Source organism: Thermobia domestica, chromosome 17 (genome assembly GCF_964235325.1).
Source record: "Thermobia domestica chromosome 17, izTheDome1.hap1.1, whole genome shotgun sequence".
NCBI lineage: Eukaryota > Metazoa > Arthropoda > Insecta > Zygentoma > Lepismatidae > Thermobia > Thermobia domestica.
Window position 1 is genome coordinate 183,340,878 of NC_137470.1, and position 21,483 is coordinate 183,362,360.

General features: G+C 34.0%; 1 protein-coding gene across 1 annotated transcript in view; it reads left to right on the top strand.

Moving 5' to 3' along the window:
* Nucleotides 1-21,156, top strand: part of LOC145673852 (uncharacterized) — a 52,495-nt gene extending 31,339 nt beyond the window's left edge. Inside the window, exons 2-3 of the mRNA XM_081743624.1 lie at nucleotides 4,877-4,938; nucleotides 20,190-21,156. Of these exons, the coding sequence (XP_081599750.1) occupies nucleotides 4,877-4,938; nucleotides 20,190-21,105 (978 nt within the window). The 3' untranslated portion in view covers nucleotides 21,106-21,156. The remainder of the gene's footprint in view (nucleotides 1-4,876; nucleotides 4,939-20,189) is intronic.
* The last annotated feature ends 327 nt before the right edge of the window (nucleotides 21,157-21,483 follow it).

Sequence of the window (21,483 nt, forward strand, 5' to 3'; positions counted from 1 at the left end):
TGATTTGCTTATTTTTACAGACACTTTTACAATATGCCAGCACCGGGATGACCGCAGCGAAGCGGGGCGGGTTAACATAAATGACAGGCGATATAATGTTAAGATTTACTGCAATCTTCTATGGTTTTTATCATATCACTTGAAAGCGAAAAAGTAAAAATTATCTAAGTAACAAAGTTTATTGCGTTCCGGGGTGACCGCAGCGAAGCGTGGTGAACGCTGTCATATCACTTGAAAGCGAAAAAGTAAAAAATAATCTAAGTAACAAAGTTTATTGCGTTCCGGGGTGACCGCAGCGAAGCGGGATGAACGCTGCTAGTTTCAAATATCTGGAAAGTATGTTGACTAGAGATGCCTACTGCGCCAGAGAGATCAGGTCGAGAATTGCATAGTCAAAGAAGAATTCAACAAGAAAAGGTCACTTTTAACCAGCAGCCTTAATATTTTACTAAGAAAGAAGTTGGTCAAGTGCTATGTATGGAGTATTAAACTATATGGTTCAGACACTTAGGCATTACGGAAGTTACACAAGACATATTTGGAGAGCTTCGAAATGTGATGTTGGAGGAAGATGGAGAAGATTAAATTGACAAAGAGAGTAACAAATAAAGATGTTTTAAAACGGATAGAAGAGAAGAGGACACTTCTATCCTGCATCCTTCGTAGAAAAGCCAATTGGATTGGACACATCTTGCGAAGAAGTTGTCTTCTTTATACCGCCATAGAAGAAAAGGTGGAAGGAAGGTGAGGAATAGGAAGAAACAGAAAAGAACTGATTGATGATTTGAAAAATAGAAGATAATATTGGGAATTAAAAGAAGAAGCTGAAGATCGAAAAACATGGATGGAAGAAACATTTCGAAGCCTAAACCTGAAGCACGAAAAGAAACCTACTCGTTAGTCCAAGGACCTACCGAAAGACGGAATACTTAATAATAATAATAATAATAATAATAATAATAATAATAATAATAATAATAATAATAATAATAATAATAATAATAATAATAATAATAATAATAATAATAATATAAACGTCTACTAATACTCTAGCTGAAGAAATAAAATTTCGTTTCTGCTCTTTTCTAATTGTAAATCGTATTCATTCTATGGTTATTCTGAATACACATTTCCGAAGTTTGCACGCTATGACTTACATATTACTTCTCTCACAAAGCATGCAACAATTGGTACTAATGAAAAGTGAATTCTTTATCTTTCATAAAGCAATTATACAACATTTTTAATGGCTAGGTTCTCGCTTAACAATGAAACAGTTTGCAAAAGAATTTTTAAAGTTTTTTTTTTTTTCTATGTACGAACAGCTGTATGCATCGTTACTCCCATATAACTCCCATATACAATTATTGAGTTTTGTGTGTGCCTGTAAATTCATTATGCTATTTTATGCATTATTGTAACTTTAGTTTCTCATTTGTCTTCAGCGGTATTCTGTTCCGTTTATTATTTAGAATTTAAGATTAATTCTTTCCAAAAGAAGTATGTATCTAGGTTGCACTGATTCAGAAATATATGAAGGAAACACGCTTGGTTAAAGACAGGATTTCCAAGTTCATTGCATGATTCTTCCTGTGATGTAATTGTGCGACAGACTAAATTTATGAAATCTGCGTTTCCATGATTCACTGCCAAGAGCAGAGATCGAGTGATCAATGAAGACATGACCTATGACCCATCGGCCCACCACCACTCACAACCTACTCGAAACGGAACCTACTATGAAAAAAACACCTACTGTGATCCAGTCTGACCCACCACCGATAGAAATCGATCGTCGTCAACTCTGATCCATGATCCACGCCCTCCTCTCCACATGATAAAGAGTACAGATGTAATAAAACATGCTGTGAAATTATCACTAATCGGAGTCTGAATTTCTACTGTCAATCGCTCAAGCACCGCTCTGTTACAATACCGGTGGATCTGACTTTTACGGTAAAAAGTGGCAAAGTGTTTGTCATGTGCCATATTACGATGAATTTCAATTTAATTATCATATATAATTATTTCCTTGTTGAATTACAGATACTTTTCAGTAGAAAAGAAGGTTAAATTTGAAAGTTGCAAATCAAGGTAAAGTAGGCCAGTGTAAAGGAAAAAGAAAAAAAAAATGTCAAATTCAACTGTGTCTCGAAAGCCAACTAGTATGTCCTATTGTTATTATTACAATTACAAATATCATGAAAATGAAATTATTGAGATTTGTGGCCCTCGGTGATGTCAGCTAGGCTAAAAGAGATGGTAATGATGAGAAATGAATGAAATGGTGAAATGAATGAAGTGGGAGGAAACGGTAGAACCGCGAGAAAACCCACAGACTCGGTGTTTGTCCACCACAAAGTGCACTTGGCGCTAGCTGGGATAGAACCTAAGACCCCACACACGAGGTGAACGCTCTTCCACTGAAGCACCGGTCCCCTGCCAAATATGGAATATATAAATTTAGAAACTAAGTATCGAATATCAAAAAATCAATAAATATCAAAATATTACAATATCGAATATCGACATATGTATCTAAATATATCAATCAGCATTATGTTTGTATTGATATTCCAACAGCTGAATATAAACCAATCGACTATATGTAGAAAAGGTTGAACGAAAAAAAAAAATGCAAATAAAGGAGCGAAAGGGTCTGAAACAGCATGTGAAATTTTAAATTTATGAAACTATCGTATTTACGGCACCTTAAAACATGCTCCAATTACCCTAAAATGTTATTTATGTGTTTTCCGCATCAAAAGGTAACCTTTCCGGACTATTAGGAATAAAATTTAAAAATTCGAATTATTTCGTTCCACCCTAGTAAAAGAAGTATCCCATAGGTCTTATTTTAATCCTTTATAAAAATTAATTATTATCATTATTTCTTAAGTATGTATGTTTTGTATTATTTGTTAAACAGTAGATCTTGATTCACACCAACGGTTACAGCAAGTAACTAAATAAACAAACTTTATTCCCGTTCACCTATAATTAACAGATTTTCACTATTGAATAAGCATGTTAGATAATTTTTTGAAAAAGCGAAAGTGGTTATGTTTATTGCATGACACATACATATTCAGGGTGTTGTTAATAGCAGCACGTGCGTGTAAAAATTCACACACGCAATGTGGAAAGAAAAAAAAGTATACAAGGAACGAGCTTTATTTTAACCAAAACACAATAGGAAAATAATTCCAATACAATGCTAACAACACATTAAGCGAGTTGCAACTTTTACTTGTTTTCTTTATGCATCACTCTTTATCGAAAGCAAAGTATATACGTTGAAGAGAATAGGACGTGAACTTCATTGTTTCAAACCGTAAACAATTCTCTGAACATGATGTTATTTATCACCTAAACCTTATTAATTTCATAAGCAAGTCTTAAGAGTGATAGAAATCGTAGCATTTATGTATTTGGCCGATATATCAGAGGTAACAGTACGAAAGAACGGACGAACAATTGTTATTTCGACAGTAATACTTACAGTTCAAATGGTTTATAGAATTATCCTATAGGAGGCGTCAGTGTCGAAATACAGAAATTATTTCTAATGATTTGATATATGAACTGAAAAAAAAAATGTTTGTTTTAAAGACCACACTGTTTCAATACTTTGAAAGTATGTTTACACAATTTAAGGTTATAATATTTTCTCTCAATAATGGCATTTGAAAAGCATAACTCTACCTTACCGCAATCTGTGAAATAATTCTATCAAATTATTCTATAACACAAGAATGGATTATTTCGTCCGCCTTCATTGTTTCACAAACAATCTGTACTAATATATTAAGAAAATTGTATCATGTTTCCAAGTGATGCTCAAATGTTATATTTTTCAAATTGAACTCTTGCTTCCATGCTGTTCAATACTTTCTTGCCAGACTTACCCAAATCGTTTGGAAGGTGCTCTAGCACCCAAAATACATTCCAAATCAAGTTGCTTCGGATTTTTACCCTTTCATAACTTTGAAGAAATTTGTGTGCGATCGAGGTTTTGATTCAGCTCGACAGTTCAATCCGTTGTCCAGAGCCCGTTATTCGTTTAGAAAACGAACACCATTAGGATAAATGGGAAATACAGGGCACAAGGGAATCAAGTTGCACTACCAAACCTGCGAGAGAAAGAATCAAAATTTGTTGAGTTGAGTTGATTTTAAGTTTAGCTGACCCTTTTCAGCTGCGAGGCTATATGAGACGTGGACCTACTGATTAACGTGGAATCCGAATCACATGAGCTCCCGCCGGGAATCGAACCCGGGTGTCGCACGCCAAAGGCGCGTACGCTAACCACTTAGCCACGGAGGAGCTCTAAAAACAAAGTTTATGTAGAACGCTTAAGTGTATGGACAAGCTTACATTTCTTGACATGGTAATAGTTATTTACAATATCCAGGGGTGCCCACAAGGGGGGGCTATGACGCAAACTGCGTCATTAAAATATTTAGGGGGGTTAAAATCTATATAAATATGTTTGAGAGGGTCTAAAGATTAATCGAAAAGATTTTTTTTTTCATGGAAGAACACCTACGGATAGGCAATTGAGGGGGGTGCGTCATGGACATGAGGGGGGGTGGGCACCACTGCAATATCTGTACATGAATCTTTTAGGGTCTAAAATGAGCTGCAGATATAGGTATTAAAGGCGAAATATGTCAAAATGGTCAATACTGGGTTTCATTTCCTTGTGAACTGAACGCACCAAACGCACCAATAACAATTTGGCAGATTGTGTATGTCATATTCAACTTTAGCCCACTTCTTGTATTAAATTATCCCATTTTTATTCTAGCTGTAAATATGCATTACTGATTGGTGAAACAATATAATTTACTATTCTAAATTATGTACTTTTCAGGTAATATATTACATGATCGTGACCTCAATCCTTATCGCCAATGTCGATGGAATGAAGAAACAGTAAGTAGCATGGCGTTTAATTAGGTTCTAACCCAAGTTATTCAATTTCTACCAAATTCCAAGAGTTAATTTCTAAACTACATTGTAACTTTTTCCTTAGGTTGAAAACATATATTTAAACAAAAATTTTAAGAATGATAAAAAAAAAGAAAGAAATAGAAAAAGAAAAAAAAAGAAAAGAATAAAAAAAGGAATAGAAAAAACGGATCAAAAATAACGATCTTTACCAAGAATTAGCTTTTTGGATCAAGGGCCACAACATTTTTAAACGGCTACTAAATCGATAATTCTTTTATTACGAAATAAGGACATCAAATTGAGTTAAGTGATAGTTTGAATTTACCTACACTAAATATATAAGGCGTACAAGGAATTTTTTGATTGAAATATATGTGATCATTGTATCAAAAAAAAAAAAAAAAATAAGAATGATCCAAAAAAATGGATCAAAAATTTTTATCTTGGTCAAGAATTTTAGGAATGATTCTTTAAAAAATGCATTAAAAGTTTGCGATCTTGGCCCAAAACTAGATTTTGGGTCAGGGGCAACAAAATATTTGAACGGCCCCTAAATCCAGTTTTTTTTTTTTTTTTTTTTTTTTTTTTTTTTTTTTTTTTTTACAGATAAGCACATCATACTGGTTTAGGTGATCGTTTGGATTTGGTTACGCAATATGTAGTTCTCCAGATATAAAGCCTACAAGAAAACTTTTGACTGAAATATATTGGGTTTTTTGGTCCAAAAATAAAACAAAACTTTACTACAGTGTGAGCCGAACACCACTTGAAAAAAATGCATTTGATAAAAGTAATTTATAAGCTTCTAGGTTTTGGGAATTGGATCTATTAAAGAAGGATGGGAGCTTCAATAGTTAATTATTTTTCTTTTGCCATATCTCCGAAACTATAAGGCGTGGAGCCTTAAAATTTTGTATAAATATTCTAGTTGTACCACAGGCTGTAAATAATGTGAAGTTTTGGAAATTCAATACTTAAAGGTGGGATAGGGTAAATCTTGATCGATTCTTTGTTGGTTGCCAGACTTCAGAAACTCAAATCGAAGATGAAAAGAAATGGACCGCAGGGGGTAAGAAGAAACGAAAACTATTGTCCGCTGTAACACGCAGTGATACATATTAGTATTGCTAGATGATAAATTTTCAGATTCAGTAATAATATTGTATGATTTTTAAAATGCTTTAGATCCGTAATGTATTTACGTAAACATAAATTTTAACATTTCACTATTTTCCAGATAGAACATTCATTGGGCTGAGATCCGCAGATTACATAACAACATTTTTGCGATCTTGGTCAATTTGCCACATAGATGAGGTTCGAACCTACGATGTTTTTTTCTTATTTCATTTTGATAGTGCAATTTAGGGGAGGGGGAGAGGAGGAGATATTTAAAAATGATCAAAAATGTCCGATATTAGTGTCAAATCCATAGTTTTCTTGGTAGCTGAGATGAATAGTGACACTTCCGATTTCGTTTAAATCAAAATTTTGCCCCACAACTTGGGAAATGGATATATATATATATATATATATATATATATATATATATATATATATATATATATATTTCTATAGCCCCCTCTTGACGTTCAGGTATACACTGGATAAAATGGGCTTCAATCCTGTTTTACACTGAATCAAGCCGCAAACTATGGTTTAGCCCCACTCTTCATCATATCCTGGATTCGCCACTATATATATGCATGTTAGAAAACTGAGAGTGCTTCAGTAATAGTAGAAAATGACTGACTAATGCACAGTGAAAAATCCGTTCTCCGGACAGCGGTATATTGTACAAATATACGGTATCCTCTTGCTTACTATAGAAATCAGTATGGACCATACGCTATCCATATACTACATACCCACTACACTTAGATGTTACATCATGCTTTGCAGGATGTCTGAGATCTAACATTTTTACGTATATCACATACATATAATTATGTTACCTTCGTCAGCTATATGTTATATACGTCCATTTGTATGTGAGATCCTGACCGCCAACATTGTTTAATACGGAAAGTACGTATAGATGGAACATTTATACATAAAGTATTATAAAACATGCGTTTTCAGTTATGCGTCTGCTGTACGTTACGTGCAAAAACTCAGGAATTACGCATGTAACCTATCTTTTTAAGTACGCCACCGACAATTTTTTCTCAGTGTGTAACATATTACTAATTGTTGTTATTTTTAATCCAGCGAAGCGGAAGACTGTTGTATATGTATAGTTGCATGTATCGTATACCTGCTGCCTTGACACTCCTGTGGCTCTGTGTGATGTTTGATGCCTAATAAACATTTTATTATTATTATTATTATTATTATTATTATTATTATTATTATTATTATTATTATTATTAATATTATTATTACTGGTTTACATGATAACGAAATAATAAGAAAGTACACATTTTTCCACAACTTATCAGAAACAAGCATAATAATGCAACAATTAATTCAGTTAAAATAATGCCAGTAGTATTTTCTTTAAGTGATAACTTTGTTATTCTATATATTTTTAAAACTGGTATGTATTTTTCTTTGGACTTTCTATTAAGTATCAAATTTATAATACCATAATGAAGCGGAGAATTGGGGTTCTGTAGTCCGGGAAGTGAACCTTAGTATTTATGAAAAAAAAAAAAAAAAAGACAGCTTAGCAAACACTGTGCTTCTGTATAATGCCATGAAATAAGTAGTGGGTAGTTTATGAACACCTTACCACGTACTCAAACTGCGAATAAATAATATTAGAGTTGACCAGACAAATTGCTCCACCTACTAAGAACGGCCATGCACCACCACCCATTGAATTAAGAAAGAGCTTTCAATCTGTCAATCCTTCCAGTGTCCGGGCCTGGTGAGGTTTCTCGTGTTGTGCACCAAAACAACACGCTGATGAAGTTTCGTGTTTTTGCTGATATTGTAGTCTCCAAAAATCAAGTTGGAAACTTGTATTTTGAAAAGCAATTGAAGCGATTCATTTCCAGATGCAATATAATATTGAAGTGCAAAAGGCATTTTTGGTCTCAATTCTACTGCCAATCTCCAGTAATATGATGTGTAGTCCGTAGTATTGGTTTGTGTTATTGGGAAAATAAATGGATCTAATGAAGAACGCCGTGCTTCCGATGAGACATTTATCATTGAACTTTAAATATGATTTCGAATGAACTTTAAATATCATTTCGAAAGGTATGAAATGAAATATTTCACTTTAATGTCCCACGACTATGTCCGTTAGGACAAGGGAGAAGAATTATTAAGTTAAGTGAATGATGATGGAATAATTTGTGAAATGAGGATGTGCGAGGAAATGGGAATACCCTTACAAAATTCGCGTGTTCAATGTTGTCCATCACAAACTTACTTGGCCGGAATATTTTCTTCCTGCTCTAAAAGGGTAAAAAAAAGTTACGTTTTACATATTGAACAAAGTGATTATATGAAATGAAATGAAATTTTTGAGTTTTACGTCCCAAGCTTTATGCCGGTTAGGCTAAAGGAGACGGTGATGACGAGAGATGAATGAAATGCTGGAATGAAGAAAGTGGGAGGAAACGGGAAAAACCCGAGAAAACCCACGCACACGGTGTTTGTCGACCACACAGTTCACTTGGTGGGAGCAGGGTTTCAACCCGGGACCCCAAGCACCAGAAATGAACGCTCTACCACTGAGCCACTGTGGCCTCTAAAGTGATTATAGTGCCATCAAATGTACTTCGTTGTGGCTACACGGGTTACGGCTGTCTACCGAACGAGAGTTGAAAGTATCATTTCATGTCGTAGACAGTGGTTGCCATAACCTTCTTGAGCGTGGGTAACTCGGTTTCGATTCCCGGTAGGAGTTCGTGTACTTGCAATCCCTCGTTAAGACAAAGGTTCACATCTGCATGTCTGTACAAGGCCACTGAATTTTAGTCAACCGGTTCAAGTGCCGTTCATTAATTGCAACCGGAAACGTTATAAAATCTCACCTCGAGAGGCAGAAATTCCCATTTTATTCGTGAATTTTCCACACTATACTAATACAATTTTTAAACCTAGAAAATATGAACACTGTAATTAGTGTAGATCTATATTAGTCATTTTATTCAATACAGTAAAACCTGTCTTTAGCGGAATTGAAGGTGACTCTCAAATATTTAAGTTGAAGATAGGTTTCCGGTTAACAGAAACAGTGCTTTCATATAGTAGACAATGACATACTGTGATAGAATAAGATGCTGTATGCATCTTAGTCAATTTACAGTATTTGCTTTTACTACGAATTAATACACGCAAAACTTAGAATGAACAGAAAAAAATATACTGTACACATGTTAATTTAATTTCTCCAATAATGAAGGAGGGTTTTCTGCATACAATTTCCGTTAAATGAAGGGAATTTAACATAATTTTCAACAGTAAATTCATGGGACCATGAAATATTTCCGTTTTACACAAGTTTCGTTTAATAAAGGATTCGTTGAAGACAGATTTTACTGTATATGAGTAAATTATAAGAAAATTTCGATCGTCTACATTTACCAAAAACTTTATGAACAAGTATTTTTCCTTAATTGAGAGAGACAACTGAAAATGCTGATGATAATAAGTACATTTTGTTATGAGTTTATTATTTCCTTCATACTTTTGTGCCGTAATATTTTACTGAACGTAATAGAACTAGATAAACTTCACTCTTGAGTCATTTCGTATGGAACATTTTGGAAGCTCAATGTCTCTCGTTTTACCTTCTTACATCAATTCTGTTCTTTTATTTTTCGTTTTTCCTTTATCAAATACCAGAGTACAATTAACGTTGTTTGGTGCTTGTTTCTTGAGATTCACAAGTCACTTTAACACGAAATAGGGTCATTTGCCCAAGTGTCTATTTCCTCAAGTCTCTAAACCAGAGTCATTTCCTAAAGTGGTTATCTTTTTTCTTAATCTGATGATCATCAACCGAAACAGAAGGGACACCCGCTGCATTCTTAGCAAATACCAGAAAGGGGATGGGTGGTTTCGCTGCAGGCTATTATGAAATATCTCCGATAGACATGGTTGCAGAGTGTCACATAAAATTGTGTTGCTTTTAAAAATATGGTAAACTAAGGATAGTTGAAACTAGTTCAACTGAAAAAGAAGCATAAACTAAGACTTTACAATATAAAATGTCTGTTTTACATTAAGTTTACTGAACTTTTCTTAAAAAACAAATCACAACCTAAAAGTACTGACTAAATTATCTCAATGTGAAAACGAAGCAAAAGCAAGAAGTTATATTGATTAAGTATCGAATTTCTATTGACGCCGTTATTTTATTTTTTAGCCTAACGACTTGATTATGCACCGAGGCTAAAGGACACAAGCATGAGACGGATCACAATGCTGGAGTAAAGGAAGTTGGAGAAAACGGTAGGATCCGAGAAAACCAACGCACACGGTGTTCACAACAAAGCCTACTTTGCTCGGGCTGGAATTGAACCAGGGACCCCACGAACCAGAGAGTTGACGCCGTTAGGACCAAGTTTTCAAATATATGCTGAATAAGTCAGTTTAATTATTATTAGTCCTATTATTATTATTATTATTATTATTATTATTATTATTATTATTATTATTATTATTATTATTATTATTATTATTGTTTGGAAAGAGATGTTCAATTTTATTTAAAGTTACGTTCTTTGTTCTTTGTCCAATTTAAAGTTACGATTGTTATTATCCTACGTACTAGGCATAACTCTTACTAGTAGTTCTATCAAAATTTCCTTCAATCTTAATTAAGAAGAAAAGACAATATTAAAATAATATCTGGTACATAGTTTGTGCTGTATTTACTAATCGCAAGATTCCGAGTTCAAATCCGAGTTCGTACATCCTGGTTAGGCCATCCAGGCAAGCGTGGATCCAATGGGGGGCGGGGGGATCGGGCGACTTGGATTGAACTTTAATTACTACTTAAATAGAGTGGATTTCAGATTACTTAAATTTTGGAAAACTGACAATCTTAATGTGTGGAGGAGGGTTAATTTATAGGCAATAAGTTCCATCGCTTCCAAATGTTTAGAAAATTTTTAACAGGCTACAGTATATACTTATCCAAATAAACTCATATTTTAACCAAACCGTGAAGGAAATGTAGAGACGATTACTTCAAGCACCACACCATAACTGCATTGGACAGGAGATTTGGATGAGATCCCCGATTGTATTTTATACATTCCCAATGTTTTCCAGAGTGGTGTATTGTATTGCATAGTGTACCTCAAGAACTTTTGAAAGGAGGAGATAAGATAAAATTCCAAATATTTTATTATTTGTAAATAAAGAAGGAAAATCAAATTTACTTATTTTAGTTAAATAAACAAATAATGGGGAGAGGGAATATCGGGATTTGGTATTTGGAATCTGAATATCAGGGAATGGAGAAAACGTATGAAGAGTAGGCCAGAAGAACGATTAAAATCAATTTTCAATTTAAAACAGTTTAAAAAAAGTCTCAGAAATGTGAAAGTATGATTTTCATCGTTCGTCCCACGTACTCTTCATATTTATGTGGAGAGGGGGAGTATCAGGAAGAGAAGTGAACATGCGCTCTACGAAACACAATAGGAAGATATTATTATTATTATTACAGTTGTTACATATCCCCTCCCATCGAATATTTCTGCCAAAGCCTATGTAGTATATAGGCCTATAGTCAAATTTAACTTCTCTCAATTACGCTCAAAAGCTATAGGAGACATTGATGAATGAAAGAATGAAAGAAACATGCCATAATTAGAATTTATATATAAAAAATATGGTACATTTGAAAATAATGGGGTATTATGCGAAAATTTCCAGAAACTTATTTAGCAAATAGTCCGAAGAGAAAACGTTATTTAAGCAAAATTCAAGTACATAAAAGACACATAAATTAACCAATCTCTGGTAAGGTGCACTGCTGGGACATAAGCGATACAGTTGAGTTGGATCAGACCCACTGCTGCTTCAAATGGAAAAAGTTGTTGAAACGACGAGTTTTAAGCAGAGCTTTTCTATTTTAGTAATTTAGGTTTCATATAATAAACTCTGCTTCTTTCAGAACAGGAAAGTTACCTATTACTCTGAAAAATTAAAAAGAAAAAGAAAGAAGGAACTTCGAAAAATTCATAAAAGTAACGTATATTTTGAGGATAGTTCAACACTAATATAACGCCAACATGTCTGAATAAAACGCCGACATGTACAATCTCGAAGATTACTAACATAATAGTTGGATTAAGTACATGAGAGTATTACACTTGCAATACACAAGCTTCAGAAAAAAAAAAAAAAAAGTTTGGTGCTGGTGTGTCCAAACAAGTAATTGAGAATATTCTTCATTTACTCCTCCGATCTACAATCAATTGCTGGAATATTTGCTCTAGTCAAGTTTTCTCCTGATTGTACACCTTCAATACGTGTCGTCTGCTCGAACTTGCTCTTATAGGTAAAAACTTTGGAATGTATGACTGGTGTGAAATAAATCTTCTGTATACGAAATATAGAGACAAAGCCAGTGCGTTTTCATCATACGATGCACAAAAGTGTAATTGGAAATGTTATTTCGGATTCGAAATACATTTGTTGAATATACTCACAACTTATTGCAATTAACTATTTCCCAAGTAATTTCTAACAAGTCTTGTTATCTTTCTGGAACAGAGACAAAGTCGTGTCACTTCCTGAAAATTAATGTGAAAACAGTATCACATCACCCATACTTCCTCCTGTAATTTCATGTATTTATACATTTTGACTGGTTGATGAAATCTGCCTTCTTTATGAAAGAGTTTTAAAAAATCAGAAAACTACTCTTGAAAGAAACAGACACAAGCCTACTCTATCATTTGTAACTTCATATCTACCTAACCTACAGAAATGTATTATATATAAAACGAAATGAAATTTTACTTCCAAAATATTTTGTTATAACTTTCAAGACCGTAGAATTGAATGTAAAGTAAGAAATCAAGGAAAGTATCATTCTTCTATAGACAAAGGCGGCCAAATTAGGTATGGCAGCCATATTTGCTGAAGCTTAAAGCGCACTTCCAGGATATGCCTATACTTGATGGAAAGAAGCTGCCCTGCAAGTTTAATTAAGTTACTAATTTTGTTTTTCGAGTTCAGACCCCTGCATACTGGACTAAAAAGTTTGCACTTAATTAAACGTCTCAAATATATATCAACCCACAGACCAAACTGCTCAAACTATAAACTTGAAATTTGGACAATATGTAAGATTTATGACATAGGGTACTACTAAAAAAGAATTTTTGGAAATTCGACGGGGAAGGGGGAGAAATAGGGATGGAAATTAATTTAATAAGAAGGCCATATCTCCGAATTCTTTAAAGTTACAGATTTGAAATTTAGTATTGAGATTTCTCATTTAAAATAATGTGATACGTTTTTTCAGCGTTTTCTGATATTTTACTAAAAGGGTAAGAAAAGAAATGGAAAGAGAAAAAGAAGTGGGGGTTCCAATTATTATATATATCGATGTTTAGAATCTCTGAAGGTTAGAAACATCTGATATTTTAGTAAAAAGAGGAAGAAAAATGGTGGGGGAAAAGGTAGGGAATGCAATTATTATGATAAGATGCCACTCTATACGTATTTTTTTTACATCTGGCTCAGAAGGAAAGAAAAAAGGCGAGGATCACAGTTACAATAAGATGTTCATATTTTTAGATCCCTGAAGATTAGAGGCATGAAACTTGGTATTTGAACTGAAATTCGGTACTTTATAGGTTCATGAGATGTAAACCCGTAGGCCGGTCGAACGCAGGTTTGGGGGCAAAGTCGCCTGGTACTTGAAATTATCAGTGTATTTCGGCATTCAGGACGGTTAGAGAAATGAAAGTTAGTATTTGAACTGAAATTCGGTGTGCTTGTGCGTTTATGAGGTGCGAGACAGTAGGCTGAATAAATGCAAGAGTCTGAGGGCGAAACACCTAGCTAGTCGAAGTATTACTATTATTAGGATCACGTAATGGTACTTATAAGATTACAATGTTAGTACATACGTCCGTTACTCCACATGATAACTTTTGAACAAATGCGAATTTTTAAATTCTGTTTTTTTGCCATAAATAGATAGAGTGATTATCTCGAGGGAGTTCGTTGATGGAGGTGATTTGCCTACCGGAAGTAGTAGAAATGACCCATTTCCGGTTTCTACATTTATCATTGTAGAGGAAAAACGGAATGAACAGAGATAAACGGTTTTCGGAAATCAATTACAAATTTCAAGGACAACTTTCATCTTCATCCTTAACACCCTAGTGAAACCGGAAGTTGTAGGAATAAGGCACATCTTGTTTTATCGTTGATCACTATATAACAAAAACAGTAATATATAGCGAAAACCTGTTTTCGTAATCGATTAAACGTTTCAAGGACAACATTCATCTTCATCCTTAACATTCTAGAATAACCGGAAGTAGAAAGTACTCTCTTCCAGCTATAATGTTGATCACTATAAATTAAAAATGATAATAGATAGCGAGAAGCAATTTTCTTTAATCAATTAAGTGTCCCAAGAATAGCCTATATTCCATTTCAACACTAATCTTTCTACTCAAACCGGAATTGAAAGAACCATACTACAACTTCCAAATTCAATATTAAATGATAAAATATTACGTAATCCTCTTTACGGATTATAATAATACATTCATATCTAGGGATCCCGAAAGTTAGAAACATGAAACTTGATGTTTGGACTGAAAATCGGTATGCTTGCAGGTGTATGAGGTGTGAGCCCGTAGCCCGAGGAAACACGGCAATTTCTGGGCGAAGTCCCCAGACAACCGAAGGATAGATATTAAATACATATTTTACCGTATTCTGATTATACATACAGTAGCAGAAGTTCCTGTTTCCCTTACAGGAAGATAAGGTGTAATAAATATAATACCGGAAATTTAAATTGTCACACTCGGCACTTTATGTATAAATAAAAGGAATTTTCAATATAATAAATATGACCTTCTTTTTGCTCTTGAAACATGCGTTCCCTTATTTTTAATTAAAAATCTATGTACTGAATTCCACATCTCCAACTTAAGCGAATCTTCACATTCGATAGTCTCTGAAGAAAGAAAGGGAAGTTTGAATATTATAGAAATGTCTCCGCTAGAAACGGCATTTTTGAAAGCGCTAAAAATATGTATTCTCTTATTATAAAGAAGAGTTTATATGCTGAGTTTCATCTCTCTAATTTCATGAATGTGCGAGATACTAAATTCTTTTAAAAAAAGAAAAAAAACTTTACAAACCTCTTTATTTCCCTTGGAATACATGCTCCAAAAATCCTTTCTTATCTCTTGCCTCCGTAATAAAAGGGATAGGCCGTAGGCCGGGAGTGCTCAAATAAAGGCCTCTGTGCGATCATGACACAAATAAGAAACCTCGAGTGCACAAAATATGATGCAATGATACTCCATTGTGTAAAACAGTTTTTGGCAATAGTGATTTTTTTTTTTTTTTTTTTTCAAAATCACCATCCTCCACCCTCGAAACAAATATTGCATTATCACTGAACACAAGATTAGTTAATTTATTTCGCGCTGGAGAAGAAAACAGAATTTGGAGATAGGTCAACATATTACGTGTCACGTCTTTATACTTTTATATTGTCAGCATATTCTTAAAAAAAAAAAAAAAAAAAAAAAAAAAAGTAAACTGCTGTTCTCTATTAACATATGGTATCATTTTCAAAGTAAACAGCAAGAATAATTGTGCATAAATGAAATTCAAGAATCCTATTTTAAATTGTCTAAAACTGGTACACGAACAAACTTAAATCTTCCCCTTCACGAAAGTTACACATATAGCGGCACTTATACTGTGGTGCTAGCCGGAGATGATCACTTTTTTCTTTTTTATAGGTGCTAACTACAAATGAGTAAATGTCAATTAAAAACATATCGTGGATATAAAATTTACTATATAATAATATTACGTATATGTTATACTTCTTGCTATTTACCTTTTCATACAAAACATCTTCCCGCATTTTTCACAAAGCAAAATGTGGCAATTAATCGTGTTATCGTGTTATAATAAACGTCTATTATATTTCTTGATATTTGCCTCTCTATGTAATAGGAACAATCTCTTATATAGCCATAATTTGTAAAACAAATCTAAACATGACAACGCAATATCGAATATTGTGTGTTCGCGATACCATAAGCACTTTATTTCATTTCTTTGTGCGCTAGTGGAGTGCACCCGAGGAATATTCTGTCAAAAATTTCACGTTTATTTTTACCTAAAGAAGGCGATGATCTAGGCGATGCTGAGCGAATCACTTCCATTCTTTTATATAATAGTACTATATAGATTACGGAATTAGTGTTACCCAACATAATGTCGAGAGAGAATTTTCGAGATGACACCGAACTCTTCCAAAAACTCATTTTTAAAGACAATACTTTCAAGCCTCCTTTTCAAGACGAAACAGCCTTAAATCTCTTCTCTTGGCTAATACTATTCTTAATCGTTGTTATACTCTACGCATAAAACATTTTGTTTCAAACAATGGAACATTTAATATAATCTCCTTCAATACAGCTTATTTGAATTATACTGTACATAACCTGAGAAATTAATGTTATTTATTTAAGAATTCGTACATACTGTGTATCGTCTGTAATTAATTATTCTCTTTTTCTTAAGTCTTTAAAGCAATAAAAGAAATCCAGTTTGCACCTTGAACTGTTCAGATACAGTGTTTTGCCTTCGTAATATGGAAAATATGATATCTAACTTGTGGCAACCCTGCATATATTTTATCATATATGAAAATCTCAACCCCCGTTCTGGCCATTAGCCAAGATTTTCGCGCCTGTGATGGATTTCCAGTTCATGATCAATAGCTAGATAAGATACTTGAGGAAATGTCCCACATTTTAATAGTTGGGCAAAACACACTTGAGCATCTGACCTGATACCCCTTAACACGAACCTGCATTTTACAGTTAAAAAAAATACAATTACCATTAACCTGCAGAATACCCGTTTCCGCACGGGAGAATACGTTTCATTTTGGCTAAATTGGATTTAAAGCATCGGAAGTGTCACTGCTCATCTCAGCGAAACCGCAAACTATGGATTCGACACTAATATCGGTCATTTTCGATCATATCCCTCCACCCTTTCCCCTAGGTTTCACCGTCAAAATGAAATGATAAAAAAAAAAAAAAAAAAAAAACATACCAGGCCGGAACCTCATGTATTTTGAAGATTTGATCGAGGTCGGTCTGGTTGTTCAAGCGTTGCGAAGTCACAAATGTAATTATTTTCATTTTTATGTATTTTTTCTATATCTTCCCTCCCTCTCCTCTAAGTTACACCATCAAAGTGAAATGACAAAAAAAAAAAAAAAAAAAAAAAAAACATTCCAGATCCAAACCTCATCTATGTGGCAAATTTCATCGAGGTCGGTATTTTGGCTCCTCCTCTTCCCCTCCCCTGCGTTTCACCGTCAAACTTAAATGATAAAACCATTTCCAGGCCTAAACCTTATCTAGTATGTTGAAAACTTGGTCGAGATTGGTCGGTTTCTTCAAGAGTTACTAAGCCACAAACATAGTGACTTAATGACTTTCATTCTTTTTTATAAAAGTATATATTTATATAACTTTCATTGAAGATTTATTTGTCTCCTTTTCACCCATAAACAATTTTGTTAGCGACAGTGGAACAGATATGAGGAATCCATTAAATCCTACCATTTATTTTCTTTTTTTGCAAATTATTGTCAAAAATCCTACAATATGGAAAATTTTCCCACGAGTTCGCCACACTGGTAGCGTCTAAAGATGTTATTTATTACGTAAGTGCGGGAGATACACTAAAGAAATGCAGTGCTACACTCTAGGAAAGATTAAAGGAATTCAACATCTCTATTAAATATCAAATTAATTGTTAACTTTGTCAAAAGAAATTGCAGACAAACAATTTAATGTTTCCTTATTATCCTGTTGCTGCTGTCACCTGAATCATTTTAACTACACATCAACCGAGACAAATCACTTTTTAACGTGAAAATAACATATGTCTATTAACGTTGCAATATATAATTTTGTTGTAATTGACCTGTTGCACGGAGTAACACTTACACATGACTTTATCGCATACATTAATGCCTTCTTCACTGTTACTTATGTGACACAAACAGGTAGTAAACTATACATGATATTCAATTAAATGGCTATAATTTGTTGGAAAAAAAAACAGTTACTTTTAATCTCATATAAATAAAATAGACAATTCGTTTGTGTGTCTGTCTATGTGCGGTCTGGGGTCAAGACGAGTGGACCGAGAGTTACCAAATTTTGGTCACGGGTCCAGACCAAGAAGAGGAGTTTCAGAATTCGAACCAGGGGGGGTCTTTGGAGAGAGGGTTTACCGGGACGTGTAAAAGAAGTAGAAAATGACCGATATTACTGTTAATTCCATAGTTTTCGCGGTCACTGAGATGAATGGTGATACTTCCGCAGGCGTTGACTTCCAAATACAGCCCCCATCGGCTGGGACAAGAGGCATTTTCTTTTCTAAAAATTCGAAGTAGACGGTCTCAGGGGGCGTTTATTTGAATATGTAAAAGTAGTAGAAAATTACAGATATTTTGTCCTTTCGTTGTTTAGTTTGTTTATGTAGATATTTTATCTGTCACATGCGAAAAATGAGTATTTCAGCTAGCCTATAAATATAAATCAATAAGTTTGTGACTTCATGTTTCTTGAACCAACATGCAGATCTCGATGAAATGTTCAACAAAGATGAGGTTCCGGCCTGGAATGATATTTTTTTATCATTTCATTTTAACGGTACAAGGTAGGTGAGGGGAGTGGTATTCATATAAAAAAATGATCGAAAATGATCAATGTTAGTGTCTAAACCATAGTTCTTGGGGTCGCTGAGATGAACAATGACACTTCCAATGCCACTTAAACCCAAATTCAGTTTAGAAAGTTAGGGAGGGGAAAGATATATAAAAATGAACCAAAATGACAGTTATTAGTGTCGAATCCATAGTCTAATTGTCAGGGTAGCTGAGATGAACAGTGGCAATTCCGATGCCGTTTTATTTCAACCCTGCGAATCGGGTAATCAACCCTAGTATATATATTGCTTCTTGTAATATCTGAACATTTTCTTTTATTGGAGTCAAAGTTTCATTGTGGCGGTGGCCAGTCCATAGATCTTTCTTTGTATTAATATTTTCATGTTTTACTAATCTATACTTCAGAAAGCAGAAATCAATTGTAAAAATTCTCTATTGACGTATGCAAGTTTACTCCATATTGGACATATACTGTATATTACCTAATATTCCAAATTTAACCTTTTTAACACCTAGGAGTGGGTAACAAATGCACCCAACTATAGAATTTTTCGACACTGGTTCTGTGATATTTTCTTCAGAAATGTGTATATTTAGGACATTGTTTACCTTCGTAATATGTTCGCATACATTATGTAATTTCATTAAAGATTGCCGAATAATTCTTAAAAATAACTTTTGGATCCAACTGTCCAAATAAAGAGTTCCAGCACAGGGAAAATCGAAATAATTTATGCTTCTTTGGGAAAGTCTTATTCTTATTCAAGAAAAAAAGGAGGAGAATTGGAAAATCACACACTGATATGTTGCAAAAAGTTTGTATGCAAAGAGCATAGTACTATGGTTTCTAAAGTAGATTTGCAATATTTGTTTGTGTAAATACAAATAAATTAACTAATGTGTAAATATAGATAAATTAACACATCCTATAACATATTACAGAAAGATTCTTACTTATATCTTACGCATAATTATTCGTATGTAAAGCTATAAAGGTATTTCTTTGTTAGTTGCCAATATAAACATTAAAAACACGACAGCTACATTTAATTGGTGTGTGTGTGTGTGTGTTATTTGAGAATTTTTCAATTTTGAGCCTTCCATTCGATGGAGCCTTGAAAACTATCCCAAAAAATGATGGAATTTTTCGCGACACTCTTACCTTTCCCCGAGATATTGACCAAAAGAGTTCCGACTTCCGGAGATTTAAATATTATCATATTTTTCATTTAATTAATTTGATAGAATTTGTATTATAATTTTCTAATTATTTATTACAATTATAATTTATATTAATATAATAATCTATATTTTACTATCTCATTTTTTTTTTTTTATTTTCCAGTGTTCACATAAGGATCCATGTTCCATACCACGTGAAAGAAATGCTTCACAAGAAGATAAAGTTTCTTCTAATTCCTCGGCACAAACATCACCATCATCATCACCTTCATCATCACGGCGATCATAATGATATATTCGACCATCATCACCATCATCATCATCACCATGAACCCAAGAGACCCAACGATGATGATGGTGGTTATAAAATCCACGAGGACCCTCCTCCAGAAGACAACCACCAATACAACTTCGGGTCTTACGCTCAAGGGTATGGGTACGGAAACCACGAAGGAAATGATTTAGCTATCCACAATGAACTACAAGATTTAAGTAATACTAATGAAGGTTCGTTGTTCCATTATAGACAAGTAAATGCGTTACAGCATGGTCTCAATCATCAAGTAAATCATCTTCATCAACCTAATATTCAGGAACATTTCCATTCATATGGGCATGTACCACAAACTCATATAGAGCAAGAGAGTCTTCATCACCCACACTTACACAATAACCATATTGTAAATCACTTGCAGCACCAACATGAACACACTCATCCCGTTCAAAATTACGCTACTAATCAATTAAACTATATTCCAGATCCAAGCCCTTTGCATGATAATCAGTATTATCATCTACAACACAGTACACATTCAGGACATGTTCAAGAAGCCGAAACCAGTCACCACGATAGTGATCACTCTGCCAGCCACGCCAGTGATCCTAGACGAATTCCTCCTCACTATGATACTATTTACAGACATCATTATGATCATAGAACACATATCGATCAACACGCAAGCAGCGGTGGAACACCTACAGCTGTGGCAACTGCCAAGCCTCAACAACAGCAAACGATAATTCACTATGTTTATGGAATCCCAGTGCCAGGTGGATACTTGAGGCTTCAATATCAGTGAATAGAAAACTGTTCAATGATGAAAGAGTGAGAAAGACTGTGTTATGTAAAGGTAAGTTTTCTATGTGGTTGAGTTTGAGAAGAATTAAATTTTGTTTAGCATTACGCTTAAGTTCTGGCATCAAAGTTTAGAATAAGTACTCCTGGTTTTGGTTTAAAGTCGATCAATCAGTATATAAGTTCCGTAAAGGTTCATCAGTGCAGTGGTAACGTAAAATGCGCGAGTGTTTTTCAAGAGACGCGGGCTACTTATACATCTTTAGAGGATTCTCAGCTACTTAAGATCATTATTCCAACTAAACTGCTGGATAATCTTAAGTAGGATTGTAAGAGTATAGATTTTTAAAGAAAGGTGGATGGATTTTCTTTTCTTAAAAAG